The sequence below is a fragment of the Chrysochloris asiatica genome, unplaced genomic scaffold (assembly GCF_000296735.1).
Source record: "Chrysochloris asiatica unplaced genomic scaffold, ChrAsi1.0 scaffold00097, whole genome shotgun sequence".
Taxonomy (NCBI): Eukaryota; Metazoa; Chordata; class Mammalia; order Afrosoricida; family Chrysochloridae; genus Chrysochloris; species Chrysochloris asiatica.
In genome coordinates this window covers 11,691,586-11,712,931 of record NW_006408615.1, presented here as the reverse complement: position 1 = coordinate 11,712,931, position 21,346 = coordinate 11,691,586, and the positions used below count along the sequence as shown (strand labels likewise).

Here is a 21,346-nt window from a genome sequence, read left to right as displayed (position 1 = left end):
AAAAAAAAAAAAAAAAAGTTAGTCAGATCAAAATCAAGACTAATATTGAGAGTATTAAGCACAAGAAAGGCTCCAAGACCAACCAAAAACCAGAGGGTGGTCTCAATATAGGTGGCTAAGAGGCATTGGGGACCAAGATTACTTCTTGTCTGATAACTGTTCTCCAATTAAATCATTTCAATTTCAAATGAGCATTTACATTATTCAGTTGTGTGGCCTAAAACATAGACATTTCTTCTAAGATTTTATAACAAAGTGATTTCCAAAACAGTAACACTCAACGTACTGTGATTGTTAGTTGTCATCAGGTCGAGTCTGGCTCATGCCAACCCCACACATATACAGCAGAAGTGTGCTCCTTACAGTTTTCAAGGGTGTGGCCTTTCAGAAGCAGATTGTGAGGCCTATTGCTTCAGGCATCTCTCGGTGGGTTTGAACTACCAGCATCTCAGCTAAAACTTGAGTATTCAACTATTTGCGTCACACAGAGACTCCCAAAACTCAACGTGCATGCAACAAAAATTAATTGAGTTACAGACAAAAATGGATTAACACAAAGAATCATAGGGAAAGATTCACTTTCTTTCCAACTCTTTAAAAGACCCTACACTTAATTCAATAAATATTTTGTTCATTCAGCTAATATTTACTAAACACTAGACTAGTGAGGGGAAGGAATATGTCTGTGTGATACCTACTCTCTCAAAGTGAAGTCAGACAATAATTAAATATTCACAGTATGAAGTTAATGACTCCCTAGTACCATTGTAAAAACCCTTTACAAGTGAAAAATCCAAATAACTTTTGACTTCCCCCAAACTTAACAACTAGTAGCCTATTGTTGACTGAAGTCTTACCAATGACATACTGCACCTACAAAAAACTGCATTTTCAATACAAGATGAAGTATGTCACAAAAAGTGCAGTTTCCATGCCTGCTGATGTAGCCACAGTGACAGCTTCACAAATTTCCTTTTCTTCTCATTTACAATGTTTTTAAGGCCTGATTCATTTATCTTGAAATGTAGGCAAATGCAGCTGAAGACCTCAATGAGGTACATATCAAGCAATTCAACTTTTCCTCATAATGTCATGACTTTGCTCTGCTTCTTGAGAGCACTTCCAGCATCACTAATGACACCTCATATGGGTCCCATGGGCTTTATTCAAGGCTTATATACTGCACTAAATATGATGAAAAATATGTGAAAACTGTGAGAGACCACTTTCTACTGTGATGCACAATATACTGGAGACAAACTGCTTATGCCAAGATGCTTAGCATCACAGTGTTTTGTTTTGTTTTTAACAAATCCACATATAAGTGGACATACAAGTGGTTCAAGCTGTTATCATTTAAGGATCAACTGTAATACTTTGGAGCATTGTTGTTGTTGTTCTGTGCTGTGGAGTCAGTTCCAACTCATAGCAACCCTGTACAGGGTTTCCAAGGCTGAAAATCTTTATGGGAGCACAAAACCTCATCTTTCTCCCATGGAACAACTGGTAGTTTCAAACTGCTGCCCTTGTAGTTTGCAGCCTGATTCGTAACCACTACGCTACCAGAGCTATTTGGAACATTACTATGTGCTAAAATAACCACTAAAAATAACCTATGAACAAGATAAATACTAACATATAAAAACATTTTATACCCAGAAACCCTTATTACCTGCCACAAATCCAACTACCAGGTCCTTTCCAGTGGTAGAACGTTGGCCTTTGACCCAGACTGCTTTGAGGCTATTAAAAGTGTAAAAATAGACAAAATTGGAGCAGCAGAGACTGGAGATAACTGGAAACCACCCTCGATATGGTGCCAGGCTAGGGGAAAAACACAACAAGCAAAGTAAAGGTTATGGACAAAAGCCAATGGAAACGGAGAGAAAGTCCTAAAAAAACATCACTCACATATTCTCAAGGTTTACTTCTAGGGCAGTAAGCTCTAAATTGCACACATATCTTATATTCTGAAGGAGGCTCAAATCAATTTTTTCTAGCATAAGGACACTACAATGCAAGCTTAGCAGCTGATTTACTGTTTGCCTCCAATTGCTTTCAGCAAAATTGAAGATCATTTTTTCCAAGACTGTTAGTTAATATTAGTAAAACACTTCAAATGAGATGGAAGAGTTGGAATGTTTTCTGGAGATGTTAACTTTGTTTCCACAATGTTCAAAAACATGCCAAAAGTCTTAACTTTGGGATTAAAATATTAATGCAGAAGGTACTAAGATTTCATTTGCACTCAAAATATTTGTGTATTAGCATTTGCCTGTGAAAATGTACTCCTGTGAGACATACTGTATTCATTTTTAAAATGCATGACTATTTATACATTAGAGGTTTAATTAATTAATTTCAGCTTTCATTAATTGTACGAGTTTTCCTGCAGCTTCCTGTGAATACCTTGCTTTTGCTTAACAGAAACATGTTCTGTGTATCCTAAATACTGAGATAATAATATGGACAGCACAGGCGCTTCATGGGACTTCCCACAGATGTTTGTAGGATTCTGTATGTCCAGCTAAAACAATAGTTTGGTATTTAGTTAATACTCTTAGGTGAAACCTTTAAAACATGAGTTTATTTTCTGAAGTTAACATAATGAGTAACATTACAGAAATAAATAAGTTGCAGGACAATTTGGCTATTAATAGTCCTGGTTTGGCACTGTAGGTAAATGCGCCAGACTGCAAAGCCATCTGAACTGCAAGGTCGGTGGTTCAAGCTCACCAGCGGCTCCTTGGAAACCCTACACAGGATTCACAAAATCAATGAGCATGATGAATATCTTTTTTATACCAATATATTTTGAAGTAATTATTATGCAGGCAAAAACGCTGGATCAGATTTGAATACATTTTATTTAATCTACTCTAGATTGTTAGCTTTAACTTTAAAATATGCTGATAAATACTGTAGTTGTAGGTGGACCTCCATCTGTACTTTTGCCCTGGATCCTCCAAATGTTAGGAACTATTTCTAGTGTCCACTGCCTAGTGTCAACAGTGCAATTGTAGGGTCTGGACCCAGTGTTGGAAGCAGTAATGATTTCTGTTGTAACTAGAAACCCTGGTGAAAATGAAAAGTGACTCCAGGTTAATTCACTTTGATTCAGTTCAAACTCTTTTTGAGTATCTGCCACATGACTAGTCCTAGTTTAGGAAATAGTAACACAAAGATAAATAGATAGGTTCTTCTTATTAAATAATAATAGCTGATATTTATTGAGTATTTGGATTGTGTCAGACAAAGTGCTAAGCAATTTTCCTGCTGTATCTCAATTTTCACAACTACTTTATACGGCAGGTACTTCATTAACCTCATAGTGGAAACAAGGAAACTGACACTATGAGTTTTTTTCCCAAGGTCACACAAGTATGAGTTGAAACAGCTGGAAATGTAATATGGGGCTGTGTGACTCCACCATGTGTGTGCTGAGCCATCTGCCTCCTGGTGATACCTGTGTCTGGTGAAGAAGACAGACAGACAGACAGATAATATTATCTTTTCAATGTGTTAGGGTTATAACTCTGGGAGTCTGAAAGGGTCCCTGATGCAGCCCAGGTAGAAGTCCAAGTCCTTGAGTGGTTGAAAATGGTCAACATGCTCAGCTACTAACCTAAAGGCTGCAGGTTCAAGTCCACCCAGAGTCACCTTAGAAGAAAAGCCTGACAATCTATTTCCAAAAAATCAGTCACTGAAAGCACACGAAGCATAGTTCTACTTTGATACACATGGGTCAAAATTGACTCAGTGGCAACTGGTTTTCTAGGTGATGATCCAGGGAGATTTCTGGACTGGAGGAGCTATTGTCTCCTCTGAGTCTTGAATGATCTGGCGGACTGTTTAGTTCAAGGGGGATAAGCAGAGCACTGGACTCTGCCCACTGAGCTATATGGGAACTTCATGTGTAAAGGACCAGAAGAAGGAAATGGTGTGACTGGGGAACCATACTGTAATTAAGTGAGAGCAGTGGAAAGGAAGGCCAGGGCCAAATCACACAGTGCGCCATGGGTTTAGCTGAGGAGCCTGAACTTGATTTCGGAGTCTGTGCCTTACTCTCCAAAAATTCAGAAAAATGTGTGTGTGTGATACAGAGAAGCAGGGGAAGAAAGGTAGGAAAACAAATGGGGGAAAATGTTAGCAGGTGAATCTGGGTAAAGGAGATACTGCTATTGTTTGTATTCATTTTAGTTTTTCAGTTTTTTATAAATTTGAAATTATTTTCAACTTACAAGTTAATAACAACACTACCACAAAAAGAAGTACACAATCAATCTGTCTGGATATGCCTGTTAAGAACTAAACAACTGTTATCTTCTTTGGTTTAACCCATGTGTGTGAAGTTGATGCTGACTCCTAGTGACCCCACAGGACAGAGCAGAACTTCCCCATGGGGTTTCGAAGGCTGTAAGCTTTGTAGAAGCAGACTGTCTCATCTTTCTCCCACAGAATGACTGGTGGGTTCAAGTCCCCTATACCTGTGCCGATCTTTTGGGTAGGCAATGGTTTCAAGAAGGACTTTACAATCAAGAATCAAAATGTCCAATAACAGATCTTTAAGGAACTGAAAACAATTATATATTTACAAATTAGGCAATTATAAACTATAAAACTACTACTATGAGGATGGAGAAAGACTGGAGGTGTATTGTAGGTACATGATAACAGGACTAAGACAAAACGAGGCAATACTCACAGGCCTTCTTCTTTAATGATCTCCAGAAGTACCATGTGTGTGGTTTTGGATTTTCTTGTCTCATCAACTATAATTACAAAGAGCATACATTGCAAGTAAATTCCTTTTAGAATTATTATCTTTAGCTTCACCAAGTTTCACTGAAATAATACTTACCTCCCTTATCCTTTGAACTCCCTACTTTGCCTTAGAACTGAATGCATATATATACACACACACACAGTGTTGTTAAGCGCTATCGAGTCAGTTTTGACTCACAGCGACCCTGTATAGGGTTTCTGAGGAGCAGGTGGTGGGTTTGAACTGCTGGTCTTGTGGTTTGCATTACAGTGCACACCCATATATTCTTAATTTTAAGTTAGCATCTTATAAAGTAGAAAGAAAAGAAATGAACATCTTCCGTCTACAGAATAGGTGACAGACACTAATGCTATACAGGTTATGTGCTGATTGGTAGCAAGATTACGGTTAAAATTCAAGGTTTCAAAGTCTTAACTTTCTGCTCTGTGTCTCATGTTAAAAAACAAGAGGTCTTCGAAGGATGAGAATTACTCTAGATTTTATAGAAGGAATTTTTCCCATGGATGAATACACCCAAAATCTCACCAATATTTACATAATTTGGAAGATCTGAAACTTGGATTTCCTTTGTATGTTGGAAGGACATGACTTTGGGGGGATAAAGGGTACAATGTCATGACTTGAATACTGTCCCCCCAAAAAGTATATATTGTAAATCCTCACCCCCTATACCTGTGGAGATGTCTTGTTCTGATGTTGCAGTATCAGCACAGATTGTTAACTACAAGATTGGCAGTTTAAATCCAACAACCACCCCAGGAAACCCTATATAGGGTTGCTATGAGTTGGAACCACCATATTCATGGAGATAATCCCATTTGGGAATAATGTTTTCTTTACGATAGTAAGCAGGCCATACCAGTGTAGTTACAAACCAAGCAGAGAAGAAGCAGAGGTCGGGGAAGATACCTGTCACTTCTGAAGAACACAAGATTAAAGAGAGACAAAGACCTTCCTCGAGAGCCAACAGGGAGAGAGAGACTTCCCCTAGAGCTGTTGCCCTGAATTAGAACTTCTGGCATCCTAAACCTTAAGAAAAAAAATAAATTCCTGATTGTTAAAGCCCACCCCATGAAAGGCTGTGAACACTGCTTTGTCTAGCACAAACACAAAAAAACAGCCCATCTCAATTAGCTTTAAATTTCCTATCCCAATTGAAAAAAACACTTTAAGAACATAAAAATGTGGACATTAACTAATTCCCTAAGAACTAAAATTGCTGTCAGTTTTCCTTGTGGGATGGTAAATTAATAAAGTCCCAGTAGTAGACAATTATAACCACCCAAATTATAAACAAACTTACCCATCTTGGTGAATTCACCTCACAGAACTTACAGACACAAAGTGATATAAGAAATGACTGTTCTCTCATTGGAGTCCTGCTGTGGCGCTGTGGGTTAATGTGCTGGACTGCAAAGCCAGTTTAAATCATAGGGTTGGTGGTTCAAGCTCATCAGCCACTCCTCAGAAACCCTATACCCAGGGTCACTATGGGTTGGAACTGACTCAATGGCACTTAACAACAACATTCTCCTATCATTGTTTATAATAGCAAAAGATTAGAAAAAATTTAAAAACCTACAAGCAGGTTATGGTGCATCTACACCAGCTCTGCAGAACAAGGACGCTCCCAATGGGCCAATTGAGAAGGCATCTGAACATACTAATGAAAAACACAAGGTACAGAACAGTGCATAAAGTATGCCTTCTGTATCAAAAAGCAAATTAAGAACATATATTCTTATTTGATTGCAATTCCACAGAGAAACTAATAAAAACATTACCTGTGGGGAAGCGGAGGAGGGAAGGGGACACACAAGAAGGAGACGCTATATATTCTGTTTTTGAATCATGTTTAAGTATAACCTGCCCAAAAATATCAAAATTAATTTAAAATAATAGACATCAAAGTTTCAACACAGAAACTAATTTATTCAGAGTTAATTTTATTCTTACATCTTCACATAAGCTTTGATATAGGTTTATAATTTCAAGTTGGAAAATACTGAGAAGAAAAAACCCCTAAGAATTACAGATAGCTGCAGAGTCCTGCAAAAGTTGAGGCAAATGAGGACTCCTGCCTGGGTTAGCAGTGAGACACTGGCATTGTCCGGATTAGCCAGAACAGAGGGTATCTGACTCAATTATGTTTCCTTCTCTGACATATAAGGAGTTGCTCTAGGTCAGAATCCACTCCATGGTAATTGCAGGGGCTTATGTTGGAGAGGGGAGATGTTTCCTATAAAGTCTGTAGAGCCCGGGTGGTGCAGTGACTGAAAGTGCTTGGCGGCTATCTGAACAGTAATAATTTGAAACCACCAGCCAATCTGTGAATGCTGCGGCAGTCTGCTTTTGTAAAGATTTACTGTCTTGGAAAGCCCAGGAGGCAGTTCTACTCTGTACTATAGGGTCACTATGAACTGGAATCAACTTCATGGCAATGGGCTTTGGGGACTAAGCCCTGAATGGTGCAAACAGTTAACAGGTTTGACTGCTAAACAAATGGCTGGAGGTCCACGTTCACCCAAAGGAAACTCAGAAGAAAGGCCTGGTGACCTCCTTGTGAAAAACCAGCAACTGAAAACTCTAGAGAGCAAAATACCACTCTGACACATCTGAATCAGAACTTACTCAATGGTAACTGCTTTATTCTTGGTTTGCTTCCTAGTCTCCCTTCTTAGATCCTCTGTACAACCAAAACAGAAACAACAAAAACAAAAACAAATTTCCACTTCGTGCCTAAAAGGAAAAAGCTACATGGCTTATTAGAAAGAATTAGGAAGCCCTGACAGGTTCTCTCAGATTAGAAAATGGCAAGGCCATGACGCATCCAAGAATGAGTCTCTGTTAATCAGGAAACAGCAATGATGACTAATATTAAAGTCAGGGAAAACAGGCAACAGTGTATCTCGAAATAAACAGAATATCTTCACATGCATTTAGAATAGACAAACACGCGTGCTTTCTGACACCAAGTGAATGGGAATATGATTACTACAAAAGATAAACACTTACCCTGAAGTCGAAGTCTAGCTGTGTCCAAAGGGAAAAACACTGTCATTGCTGTCACGCTGCCCTGAAGAGTTTAAAACACCGTTAGTCATTATAATACCATGGAAAATAATGACTTACAACTTTTAAATGAATAAAAAGGACAATATTAACAATGTGTCACGTAAGATTTTCAGTGAGCAAATATACACGCTGTTTTAATCTACTGGCCTTTCTATTGCTTACACATTCCAAACCTAAACAGAAGTTATGTTATTTCCCAGAACAAGAAATCTCTTTTCTAATTTTAAAAACGAAAAAGTAGTGGGTCACTGGAAATGAGAAATTTAGGGGGTCAAAGATAGCAGGAACGTAGATTTTCATCTTTGACAAACAAAAATTATCAGAGACAAGAAAAAAAGCAAATAAACAAGTCTGGGTATTCATAACACCTTTTGACAGATTAAAAATCACAAACATATATTTAGGGATGAAATTACAAGCATAAAACCTTGAACTGGGTTTGTGGTTCTCAACCCAAACATAGGTCCACCAGAGTCTATTCTCAGGCATCAGATCACGTTTCAGGCCGCTGATCTCAGAATGGTTACAGACAATACTTTAATCATGATAACTGGGAACTAGGACAACTTGAAAGTACAAAAGTTAGCTAGGCTTCTTTTTGACTTAGGAGCTCAGGTGGTGCTGTAGGATAAGCAATGGACTGTTAACCACAAGGTCAGTAGTTCGAACCCACCAGCGGCTCTGCAGGAGAAAAATGAAGCTTTCTGCTCCCATAAAGATTTACAGCTTTAGAATCACTAACTAGGGTTGCTATGAGTGGAAATTGACTCCACGGCAGGGTTTTGGTTTTATCATATGAAGCAAGTAAGGAGCCATAGTGGCGCAGAGAGTTAAATAGGGCTGTTCACCGAAAGGTCACCAGTTCGAATGCACCTGCCGCTGCACTGGAGACAGAGGAGGCAGTCTGCTTCTGTAATGATTTACAGTTTAGGAAATCCTATGAGGTAGTTCTTCCATCCTATATGGTCGCCATGAGTCGGAATCTACTTAAGGGCAGTAGGTTGGTTTTCTGCTTGACAAGGGAGAATACTGCACTGTACTGTTGTTGTAGCTAAGTGCTGTCCAGTCGGCTCTGACTCAGTGACCCGATATGGGATTTCCAAGGAGCAGCTGGTGGGTTTGAACCTAGCAGTCAAGTGCATGTCCTATAGCCACACCAGGACTCCACTGTATTATTAGTATTCTTCAAAACTCAGATTCAATGCTACCTCTCCTCACCTATGAGTCTGCAATTGTTTGTTCCTCTATGTTACCACTGCATGGTGTTTCTCTGTCAATGGTGAAATTCGTTCCTTTATGTGGCCTTTTGCCTTATGTTTTTGGAAAAATAGCTAGAGAGATTTTCCTCCTAAACCCTGAGGAGTTATCTTTGCCCTACTTTTCTACTCTAAAGGGTTTGTTACTTTTGTCCAAGTTGAGTGGCATTTCCTGGGTAAACTGAAAAACAATTTGTGCTTTGACACATTTTGTCTGGTTCTGGACTTCAGTCTGGACTGTGATTGGTCTATTTTATGCACCTGCAAACACTGGCCAATATACTACAATAAAATCAAAACTACAGCCACTGCATCAATTTTGACTCATAGTGACCCTGTAATGGACTTCCAAGGCTTTACAGGAACAGAAAAGCCTCATCTTTCTTCCACAGAGCAACTTGTGGATTTGAACTGCTGATACTGTAATTAGCAGTCCAGTGCTTAGGTTATGCAAATGAAGTTCCTATGGTTCACCAAGCAAACTGGTCAAGGTCATGCCTTAAAATTGACAAGTTGCTTATATAGTCAACCCAACAGAGGTTTCAAGGAGCTCTGGTAGCGCAGTGGTTACAAATCGGGCTGTGAACCGCAAGGTCAGCAGTTCGAAACTACCAGCTGTTCCGTGGGAGAAAAGATGAGGCTTTCTGCTTCCGTAAAGGCTTACCGCCTCGGAAACCCTGTACAGGGTCGCTATGAGTCGGAACCGACTCCATGGCACTTAACAACAACAACAGAGGTTTCAGGAATACAGGAAAAAGAGAAAAAGCAGCGAGACAATGAGAGATTAGGAGAGGAACCTCCAAAAAGAACAGTAACACACAAGACAATGAAAGCCTGGAAGCAGCCCTGCAGCAGAATTGGTGGTGACAAAGAGAACTGCCACTAGGAATGCAGCTAAGACAGCTGACAAAGTGGCTACACTGGCAATGAACTGGGTGCCTGAGCTGTAGAGAAGCTGAAGGTAGAAGGGCTTACATGGGTGAGAAGAGACCTGCTTGGGGGAGCTGAGAAGGTCCCCACAGCCAACAGGCCTATCCTGAGGGGGTGAAAGGTGCCCTACAGGGCTGAGCTGGGTGGGGCCTACACAGCAGCCAGAAGGGTGTACTTGCTCCCCAGACGAGTGGAGCTGAAAGAGCAATCCTATGCTGTAGGAAGGATGTGCTCTCCATTTTGGGAAAGGCTTCCACACTTTAACTATATGTTTTCTCATCCTGGCTCAGGTTGTAGCCAATGGATCCTGATCCCGAGTTATACCCTGCTACCTCCTTAATAGGAGTTCTGGTGTGATACTGCCTAATGCACTGCATTGGTTTGAATCACAAGGTTGTCGGTCAAACTCATCAGGTGCTCCTCGGAAACCCTACACAGGGTCACTATGAGTAGGAACTGACTCAATAACCAGTTAACTTCCTTAATGAACCACTTAACTTTTAGTACTGGATTATCGAAACCAGAACAGATGAAGATAGGGCCATGTGAGAGATGACTGGAGACAGAAAGTATGTCATAAGCATCAGCTTAAGAGTTGATTCTGGTTCTTCATGTTGTTAAGTGCCATCAAGTCATGGCAACCTCATAGTGACGCTGCATAGGGTTTAATCCTGAGTTCTTACTCCTCAGGAGTCTAGACAGGTTCTGACCCTACTACTGCTATACAAGCAGTCATATAACTGAAATCTAACTATTCCACTGCATTGTGAGAATTCTATCTTTGCACATCATAGATTCTGAATTAAATATTTATTAAATTCACTTTACCATCACTTTTATGCTTTTTTGATGACTCTTAAATAAATCTTTTCAAATAACAATTGGAAGATATTCCATGTCTGAAAGACCACTGGACCCACAAAGCTTTATAGTCTTCAGATTCTTACTTCCAACATCCCTGCTCACTCCTCAGATATTTTCCAATAAAAACAGGGGCAAGAAAGCTATCATGTTTGCGGCATTCCTGTTCACTGTGTGAACAGATCTGTTGAGAAACTACTTTTTCCAACAACTGGGTCACCCAACCCCTCTGCCCTGACAGTTTTAAATAGACACCTTAAGATTCCTAAGCTAGAATCCCCTTCCCTCCCTTCACTTTAAAAAGTGAAGCACATCTTAGAAAAAGATGGAAAGTAGTCAGTCCAAAAAGCCCACTGGTTCTCTTGCTTCCTTAGGACAAGAATTCAAAAATGTAAAACGATGTAACCATTTCAAAACTTTATTAGAACTAGAAAGACTGGATGATGATAGTTGAAAATTAAATCTAAATGTGAGGACTAGATAAGGCTAAAGGAGGCTTCTATTTCATGAGTACAGTGGGCTAGGCAACCTGCAACAAAAAACCTAGAAATACAGATAAAATCTAACAAACCTCTTTAAATCCTTCGCTGAGCTCAAGAGAAAGTAAGGGAAATCCACTGGGGCCAGAAAGAGGGGTAGAAACCCACAGGGTTAAAATTAAGTACACTCTTTGGCTTTGGCTATCTGAGGACTTTTTTTCTGTCTAAGTGATCAAGGGGCTCTTAAAAGATTCTTTTAGTATATAGTAATGAGGTAAAACACAAAGAAAAGCATACAAATCAATGAATTTCAAAGTGCAGTCATATCAAAATACATAGCCTATACTTTCACTACCCTACAAGGTCTCCTGGCCTTTCCAAATGAGTTTTGCCTCTTTTGCACTTTATGTAAATGGCTTCTCTCTATATAGATAAGACAATGTGACTTCTTTCATTCAACACTGTATGTTTAAGAATAATGCATTTTGTTACATGTGATTAGAGTTCACTCGTTTTCATTGATTTATAGAAATTATTTTCAAATTTTGTGATCCCAGGGTCCCTTTCTCTGAAAAAGTCCTGGCAATCTATTTCCGAAGAGTCCGCTGTTGGAAATCCTGTGACATTCCAAGGGGTGCCAGGAGTGGATATTGTGTGAACAGCAAATGGCTTGGCATTTTTAGGAGTCCTTGTGCACACTCGTAAAAGTGATTTGAGGACTCTACAAAGTTTTTATTAATGTGGGTTATTATCTATCTTTGCTACATTATAATTAAAAAAAAATAATTAAATGCATTCATTTTAAATAATAAACCCATTTCATTTTAACAAATATTTTTATGAAAAAAATCACCATATTGTCTGAATTTTAAATGATGAAAAGAACAACTTTGTTTTCTATTTTTACAAACCACTGTAATGTCTGGTCTTAATAATACAAAATAATCAAGTAAATTCTCCAATCTACCATTATAAAACCATACATTGTTGTTATTAAGTGCCACCAAGTCAGTTCCAACTCACAGCTACCCTGTATAAGATTATCAGGAGTGACTGGTGGGTTTGAACCGCCGACCTTGCAGTTATCAGTCCAGTACTTACCCTACAGCACTATACCAAGATTTCCATTCTACACAGGAACAGTGTACTTATGAGCGAATGAGTGAAAAAAGAAACTGTCTTAATATTCTTATGAGTATAGTTTTGTGTGGAAAAATCTGTCCTTCAGTAAGAATTATGCATTGCCTAGAGGACACATCTCCAGGTGATTCTGTTTCTATGGGAGCTATTTTGCAATTCCCTAAATTGTAGACAACAGATAGCAAGGCAAATTAGTAATGCAAACACTGTCCTTTCCAGTAGAAGTCCAGCTGATTTCTCTCTCTTCCCCACAAGGGAAGAAATTAGCTTTGCTTCACTTACACCATTTCAACATTCCTTTATACAACACATAAATTTGTGTCTTGACATCTCCCTGAGTTTCCCCATTAATGAATTACATAGAACCTTTAACACATGCTCTTATAATCTGTATAGAGTCCTGGTGTGACAGTAAAGTATAAACACTGGACTGCTAACCAAATGGTTGGCAGTTCAAACCACCAGCCGCTCCTTGGAAACATTATAGGGTTACTATGAGTCATAAGCAACTCAAAAGCACTTAAAAACAATAACTTACATCTGCATAAGAATTTTTTTCACCCCATTTGAAAATTATCTTTTAATACCTTTGCCTTCATGGAACCTCCAAGAACTTGGACACACCGCAAACATTCCCAGACATTTCAAAAATTGTTTTTTTACAGCTTGCATTGTATGAGGGTCAAAAAGTAGTGCTATAAAATCACAGAACTCTTTATCAAATAAAAGTATCACAATGTGAAGTTTCTTGTGGAGCCCCTGTAGTGTATTGGACCTTAGGTGGAATCCTGAGCCCCATCCAGAACCTTCTGAGGTGGGACTTCCCACTTGAAAAGACATGCACACCAGCCCAGAGTGGCTAGAGTAACAGAAGATATTTCCTGAAAGACAGACCAGGAGGAAAAAACAAAAATGACAGTCTGTTTGGCTATTACGAGAACAAGCAAGCTGTTCACCCGGGAACCATCAAAGCAAGCAATCAAGTCTCTTCAGGACAAATTCCCCTACGAGACTGAACCTCAAAGGGAACACACATCGGGCATGTAAGCTAGCTGGCAATCGTGTTGGTCTACATGTGAGTGGAAGTATATGGGCTGAGTTCAACCACATTCCATCGACTCCTGTCGACCTTGAGATGAGAAAGCAGAGAAAGGACTGGGTAATCCGAAGTTTGAGGAGACTTGGAACTTCTGAGCCCATGGACACTAACCTAGCCATGGAGGGCTAGAGCTGAGAGTGAAGCATCCGGCTGATATGAAGTAGGGGATACGCACAAAAACACCCAAACATACAGATAGTACCCATTTGACCTAGCTTTGATGGCTTGATGACCAGAACTTGACTAGAGGAAGATAAAGAAATTTCATAAAAGAAGCAAGTATAAATTGCTACAATTTGATGAACTTGGCCTGTACTTATTGATGTAGTAAGTCAAAAAAATAGCAACTGAGAGAGAAGGAGTCTTCACATCAGGGATCAAGCCTATCCCCTTGTACACACAGTTAATATTGTTATTATTGTTGTTAAGTGCCATCCAGTTGATTCTGACCTATAGGGAGCCTGTATAGGGTTTCCAAGGAGCAGCTGGTGAGCTTGAACCACTGACCCAGCAGTTCAAATGACTTTGCAGTCTGACACATTAGCCCACAGTGCAGGATTAATTGTTGTTGTTGTTGTTAGGTGCCATCGAGTCAGTACCGACTTATAGTGACCTTATGCACAACAGAATGAAACACTGCCTGGTCCTAGGCCAACCTCACAATTCTTGCCATGCTTGAGCCCATTGATGCTGCCACTTTGCCAATCCATCTCGCTGGGAGTTTTCCTCTTTTTCTCTGACTCTGCACCTTACCAAACATGATATCCTTCTCCAGCGACTGCTTCCTCCTGACAAAATGTCCGAAGTATGAGAGACAAAGTTTGGCCACCTTGTCCTCCAAGGAGCACTCTCTGTCTGCACTTCTTCCAACACAGATCTGTTGGTTCTTTTGGCAGCTCATGGCATTTTCAATATTCTCCTCCAACACCATAACTCAAAAGCATCAATTCTTCTACGGTCTTCCTTATTCACTGTCCAGCTTTCACATGCATATAAGTTTACTGAATATACCATGGGTCAGGTGCACCTTAGTCCTCAAGCTGACATCTTTGCTCTTCAACACTTTAAAAAGGTCTTGTGCAGCAGATTTGCCTAATGCAAATACATCGTTTGGTTTCTTGACTGCTGCTTCCATGAATGTTGATAGTTGATCCAAGAAGAATGAAGTCCTTGACAACTTCAATCTTTTCTTGATAAGAATGTTGTTTATTGGTCCAGTGGTGAGGATTTTAATTTTCTTTACATTGAGATGCAATCCAGACCGAAGGCTGTGGTCTTTGATCCTCATCAGTAAGTATTTTAAGTCCTCTTTGCTTTTAGCAAGCAAGGTTGTATCATCTGCATATCACAGGTTGTTAATGAGCCTTCCTCCAATCCTGATGCCACGTTTATCTTCATATAACCCAGCTTCTAGGATAATGTGCTCAGCATACAGGTTGGATAAGCATGGTGAAAGAACACAACCGTCGCACACCTTTCTTAATTTTAAAACAGTGTTCCCATGTTCTGTTCAAAAAACTGCCTCTTGGTCCATGTACAGATTCTTCATGAGCACAATTAAGTGTTCCAGAATATACTTCACAATGTTGTCCATAGCTTGTCATGATCCACACAATCGAAAGGGCAATTTGGGTATTGGCTACCTAAATGGGGGTGGGAGGCCTGTAAAGGCACAAAGTGACTGGCTTATAAGTTTTCAAGAGGGAGTTTAGTTTCAGAGTGTGTGAGGTAAGGTAAAATCTCCATTGAATAGTTTTCATCTTGTCTAGATGGGTCTGACAAAAGGAGATGTGGATAAGATTCTTATCATTCAATAGCAATTATTATCATGACTAACTGCTATTGTCACAACTGTAAAGGTAGAAATTTTGTAGCATAAAGGAGGGAATAGTAAATCTTACATTCCAGGAACAGAGGACCCTAGGACCATCAAAGGAGAAGCGCCCTTAGCAGAATATGGGAAGCAGTGACACCAGAGATGGAGGCAGAGATGAGGACATGGAGAGACAGAGCATCTGAGGACTCTAGACTCATGGAAAGAGAAAGGCTGTGTGCTGGTGGCCAAGAGGCAGGCTTGCAGAATGTGCCCTTGGGTTATTTAAATGATTTTATATATATATATATATTCCTGAGTGTTTTTGTGCACATTTTTAAAAAATGTAATTATAGTAATTATTTAGCAGAGTTATATCATAGTTACTGAAATGAATAGCCAAATTGTAAAGGATGAAAGATTTCAATATATAAAAAAAAAAACACAAAAAACTGTGAAGCTGTTTTCTCATCATATTATCCACCTAGGTCTGTAAACTTCTGAAGATGATTATCGTAGGATAAGCATTCAACCTCAGGTTCAAAAGGTTGGTTTGAATCGCAAGGTAATCGGTTCAAACTCACCAGCCATTCCTAGGAAGCCCTATACAGGATCGCTATGAGTCGAAACTGACTCAACAGCACTTAACAAAAACAACAACCCTTACTGCGGACTTCTGGCGTGGCGTTGTATGATCAGCAATGGACTGAGAACCACAAGGTCGAACCCACTAGTTGCTCTTCAGAAACCCTCTACAGGGTGGCTATGAGTCGGAATCGACTAGATGAGAGTTTGTTGGTACTCTGCATCCTTATCATCACAGTATTGTCTGTCTTGTTCCATTGTGCCATTCTGGTGGGTACTGAGGGACAATACAGTGCTGCCTTTTATTTACATTCCCCTGGGACTCGCCCTTTCATAGCCTCATTAGGGAGGAGAAATGAGACAGCACTATCCCTTCCATATGTCACCCTCAAAAGATTCACACTCAACAATATGACATATTAGGGTTGGAAATCTGCCTGTGGCACTGTAGGATAAACACTCAACCACTAAGTCAGTTGGAACCACAAAGTCTGTGGTTCAAATCCACCAGTTGTTCCTTGGAAACCCTATACAGGGTCATTATGAGTCAGAACTGACTCTACAGACTTAACAACAACAATATCAGCAAAGGGGAAAACTAGACATTTTTTGCTTTTAATTCTCTAAGTTTAAAGTCTTAAACTAAAACCTTATTTTAAAGCAAAACCAAAACAATTTGCCAGGCAGAGAAATTGTCTGAGTAGAAGATAAAGCTTTCTGGTCAACAGAACTCTCTCTACCCACCAACTTATTGGTAGGACTGGATGGAAGAAGGAAGAGAAGAAATGGCCAAGAGTCAGTAAAAACTTCACAATGAGTTAGCAACAACTCCTACAGATACAGTTTATAATCTTTACTTAGACAACATGTACAATTGATCAGGTCTATGGCAGAGTTTCAGTCCATCTTAATCCTCCATTTATCACTTGGGTGAGTCCTCAACTCCTCACTCCTCTCCTTCTGCAGTATAACTAAGCAATGTGTTCATCTATAAAATATTTAAATAATACCTGCCCATTAATAGTCCTTGCTTTTTGTGCTGCTCAGAAAGGAGAAAAACTATCAGGACACCCAAGCAGTAAAACCTAAACCCTCTGTAAGCCCGCTGGGCATGCCGAGTGGAATTTCTCCTGAGCCCTGCCCTCATATCAATGAGGAAAGCAGCAGAGAAGCAGGTTTGGTTATCTCACTGAAGTGGAAAGAGAAACCAGACACAAATCTGGGTCACAGAGTAGATTCTGGAACATTTTTAGATTAGGTTAGAGTACACAAGAAGTGTGGGAGATAATGCCTTAGGCAGAATAAACTGATCTACTCATAGGAAGAGGTCCCTGTGTAACTAGGAAGCCTCCAAGAAGCTATTGGTCCAGAAGATGGAGATCTTCCTAGTGGTGGGGATGGTGGCTTTTCTGAGATGGACTCAGTTGCTCCTCCCAGAGGAAACCTCCAAGTCCAGGAGAATGCCAGTAGCAACTGCAGGGAAGACAGGGATGGAGGGACCACATGGCAAAATGCTTCCAGGAGATATGCAAGACAGGGGCTCTAGGTTCTTCTCATCTGAGTCGAGATCCAGTTTTAGACTTTTCACACAGCTGCATCTCTGTGCTCTTATGCCTCACAGCTGGTCTAAAGCTTTGCCTGGAAGAATTTGTTCTTGGTTTCCTTAGGCTTTACAGCCAGTTTCTTCTCCATTTCCTTCTTTATTTCCTGGAGAAATTCCAACCTTTTTGAGATTACTTCTATATTCTTTCAGTCCTTTTAGTTTTTCTCTTCATTACTTTCTATTAGGTCCTGCTGCTGTGAAATCTCATCAAGAAAACTGGTCTCCTCTTCATTTAAACCTCTCACCATGGTTTTGAATTAGAATTGTTCATTACCCACATGTCTTTCTGTTCCTGTCTTCTCAGAGAGACCAAGGATCATAAACATTTAGACATTGTTCTGAATTCTAAGATTTCAAGCTTTCTCCCATTCTTCTTGTCTCCTCCAGCATGGTTCAGCTAGTTCTGCCTCACACAACTATTTCTTGGATAACAAGGCTGTCATCATGCCCTCTACCCACAATGAAACAGGTCTCAGCTGTGCTCTCCCCAAACTGCCTCCACAAAACCACAAGCTCTTTAAAAAAAAAAGAAAAAGACTACAAGTTTTATGTGGGGAAAATAAATTCCCTTAAGAATTAGTAACCACGGGGCCTCAAATGTGTTTGGGGTCTGATTTTATACTACCTGCATGTGTCCCAAAAGTGTTAAGTGGAGCATTGTTTCTCTCTCTCCCTGTCTATTTCTTTCTTTCTCTCTCTCTGTCTCTCTCCCACACACAAAATCACACTCTCAGGCCGGTAATACAGGATTGGCAAGGGGACTGGGCAAACAGGTACACTCTTCTACAATGGAGGGCAATTTGGCAATGCTTACCAAAATTGCAACACACATTTGCTTTGACCCAGCAATTCCACTTCTAAAAATTATCCTTCAGAACAGGTCATGAGGAATTGTGTCTACACAAGGTTATTCACTGCAGCATCATTAGTATACCAACTCCTCATTAACCAAACATGATGAGGTTTCAAAGACCAGGTTGTTACATAAAAATTACGGGAAAATGGAGAATGACCACATCACCTCACCCTGTCACCTGTACAGTGAATGTCCTGCTGGACTGATGCTGAGGTCACCTACCACAGCCACTTCCCCACCTCCACATCACCTCAGGAGAGCTGAGCCCCTCACCGCCACCCACAGGGGAGGGCTGCCCAGCCTTCCAGAGCCAGGGTGACCCACGTGCTGCCTCACTCCCTATCTCTAGAGTCCCCTCCCTCTTCTACCTTCACCATATTTCCAGGATGGGTGGCCCCAGTTCATCCCCTCAATGACCCCAAAACACTCTTAGTGGCAATCCGAGGGCAGGAGGGCCTGGGTGCCACAGGGGGAGGGTGTCCATGCTGCCCACTGGGCCCCCTGCTGGCAGCACCCCATGTCCCCACGAGTATCAACAATCCAGGTCTGCCCTTGGCCTTAAGCAACAGCTGCCACTGCCACTCACCCACTGACTCCACCCCAGCCCAACTACCCTGCCCTGCCCTCACTGTGCCCACCACAGAGAGATATCGAGAAAGCATTAGAGGTTATACAGGTGCTGGTCAGCTGACGTGTAGTCCCGTGCCCCTGGGCACCCAAGCGCACCGTCTCAGGAACCCTGACCATGACCCATCATGTCCCTCTGACTCCTCAGGATTGGAAGCCATAGCCAGACCCTGAGGTCCACACTTCCTTCCCAGCCCCAAAAGTGACCCACCTTCAGAACCTGGCCTTGGCCATCTGTGGGCACTCAGGACTTGTCAGGGAGCATCCCATCCTGTTGGCGCCACTCCAGCCCCCTCCTCTGCTCCACCTGGCACCCTGGCTGCTCTGGAAAACTATATTACCACTTCCCTCCTAGGTGATGAAATATTACATCATACATGCTACCATTCTAAGTACACAAGGGGCTTGCTAGTCAGGGACCCTGTCAGGTACCTTGGCATTCTTTATTACCAAATTATGCAAAATACTTACACAACGGTAGATTTTTTTACTATTGTCATGAATGCAAAGTGTCAGATGATGAGACAGTAAGTGAGGAGCAGGTGTACTGGTGGAGAACAGGAAAAAACTTAGATGTCCTTCAAAGGGAATTGGTTAAAGAAATTATAGCCACAGGGAAGGTAGAATCCCCACAGAATAGAGTTCATCTTGTCTAGACAGGTCTGGTGAAAGGAGATGGGGATAAGATTCTTATGATTCAATACTGAGTAACTGTTATGACTAACTGCGAATCTCACAACTGTAAAAGTTGTCTTGTAACAAAAAGAGGGAGTAGTTAATCTTATACTCCAGGTACAAAAGACTCAGGACCATCAAGGGAGAAGAGCCTTAGAAGAATATGGAACCCTAATCAGTGTAGGAGTGACACCACAGATTGACGCAGAGATAAGGACATGGAGAGTAAAGCATCTGAGGACTCTAGACTCACGGAAAGAGAAAGGCTGTGTGCTGGCGGCCAGGAGGTAGGTGTGCAGAATGTGCCCTTGGGTTATTTAAATGATTATATATTCCTGAGTGTTTTTTGTGTACATCAAAAATAACCACCACAACAACAAAAACAACACCACAGAGGGACTAGAAGCAAACACTGCTGAATGCAATCAAGATGTACTGATCATTACTGGCGATTGGAATGCAAAGGTTGGAAACAACAAGGAAGGATCAAGAGTTGGAAAATATGGCCTTGGTGACAGAAATGATGCTGGAGATCGCATGACAGAATTCTGCAAAATCAATGATTTGTTCATTTCAAATACCTTCTTTAGACAGCATAAAAGAAAATTATACATGTGGATCTCACCAGATGGAATACACAGAAATCAAACTTGACTACATCTGTGGAAAGAGATAGTGGAAAAGTTCCATATCATCAGTCAAAACAAGGCCAGGGGCAGTTTCTGGAACAGAATATCAACTGCTCATATGCAAATTCAGACTGAAGCTGAAGAAAATGAAAACAAGTCCACGAGAGCTAAAATATAACCTTGAATATATCCCACCTAAATTTAGAGATCATCTGCAAGAACAGATTTGATATATTAGACAATAAAGACCAAAGACCAGAGAAGCTGCGGGATGACATCAAGAACATCATACAGGAAGAAAGCAAAAAGTCATTAAGAAGACAAGACAGAAGGAAAAGATCAAAATGGATGTCAAAAGACACTCTGAAACTTGCTCTCCAGCATAGAGATGCTAAAGCAAATGGAAGAAATGAGGAGGTCTAAGAGCTGAACAGAAAATTTTAAAGATCAGCTCGAGAAGACAAAGTCGAATATTACAACAAAATGTGCAAAGATCTGGAATCAGAAAACCAAAAGGGAAGAACACACTCCGCATTTCTCAAGCTAGGGGAAGTGAAGAAAAAAATTCAAGTTTCAACTTTTGCTATTGAAGGATTCTCTGGGCAAATTACTGAATGATACAAAAAGCATCAAAAGAAGATGAAAGGTAATGGTTGATGTTTAACTGTTTCAAGAGGTAGCATATAATCAAGAGCCAATGATATTGAAGGAATTGGCAAAGAACAAGGCACCAGGAATTGATGCAATACAAATGGAAATATTTCAACAAAGTGAGGCGGCACTGGAGGCATTCACTCATCTATGTCATGAAATTTGGAAGACAACTATTTGGTCGACTGATTGGAAGAGATCCGTATTTGTGACCATTCCAAAGAGAGGTGACCCAAAGGAACACGAAAATCATCGGACAATGTCTTTGATATATCCCATGC

At 40.5% G+C, this 21,346-nt stretch overlaps 1 protein-coding gene across 2 annotated transcripts in view; it reads right to left on the bottom strand.

The window, feature by feature from the left end:
* Positions 1-21,346, bottom strand: part of SLC25A17 (solute carrier family 25 (mitochondrial carrier; peroxisomal membrane protein, 34kDa), member 17) — a 77,663-nt gene that overhangs the window by 27,816 nt on the left and 28,501 nt on the right. Inside the window, exons 2-4 of one of the 2 annotated variants that reach the window (XM_006866881.1) lie at positions 7,802-7,862; positions 4,706-4,772; positions 1,673-1,824 (exon numbers count right to left, since the gene is read on the bottom strand). In XM_006866881.1, the coding sequence (XP_006866943.1) occupies positions 1,673-1,824; positions 4,706-4,772; positions 7,802-7,862 (280 nt within the window). The remainder of the gene's footprint in view (positions 1-1,672; positions 1,825-4,705; positions 4,773-7,801; positions 7,863-21,346) is intronic. The other variant, XM_006866882.1, reaches the window with a different exon arrangement.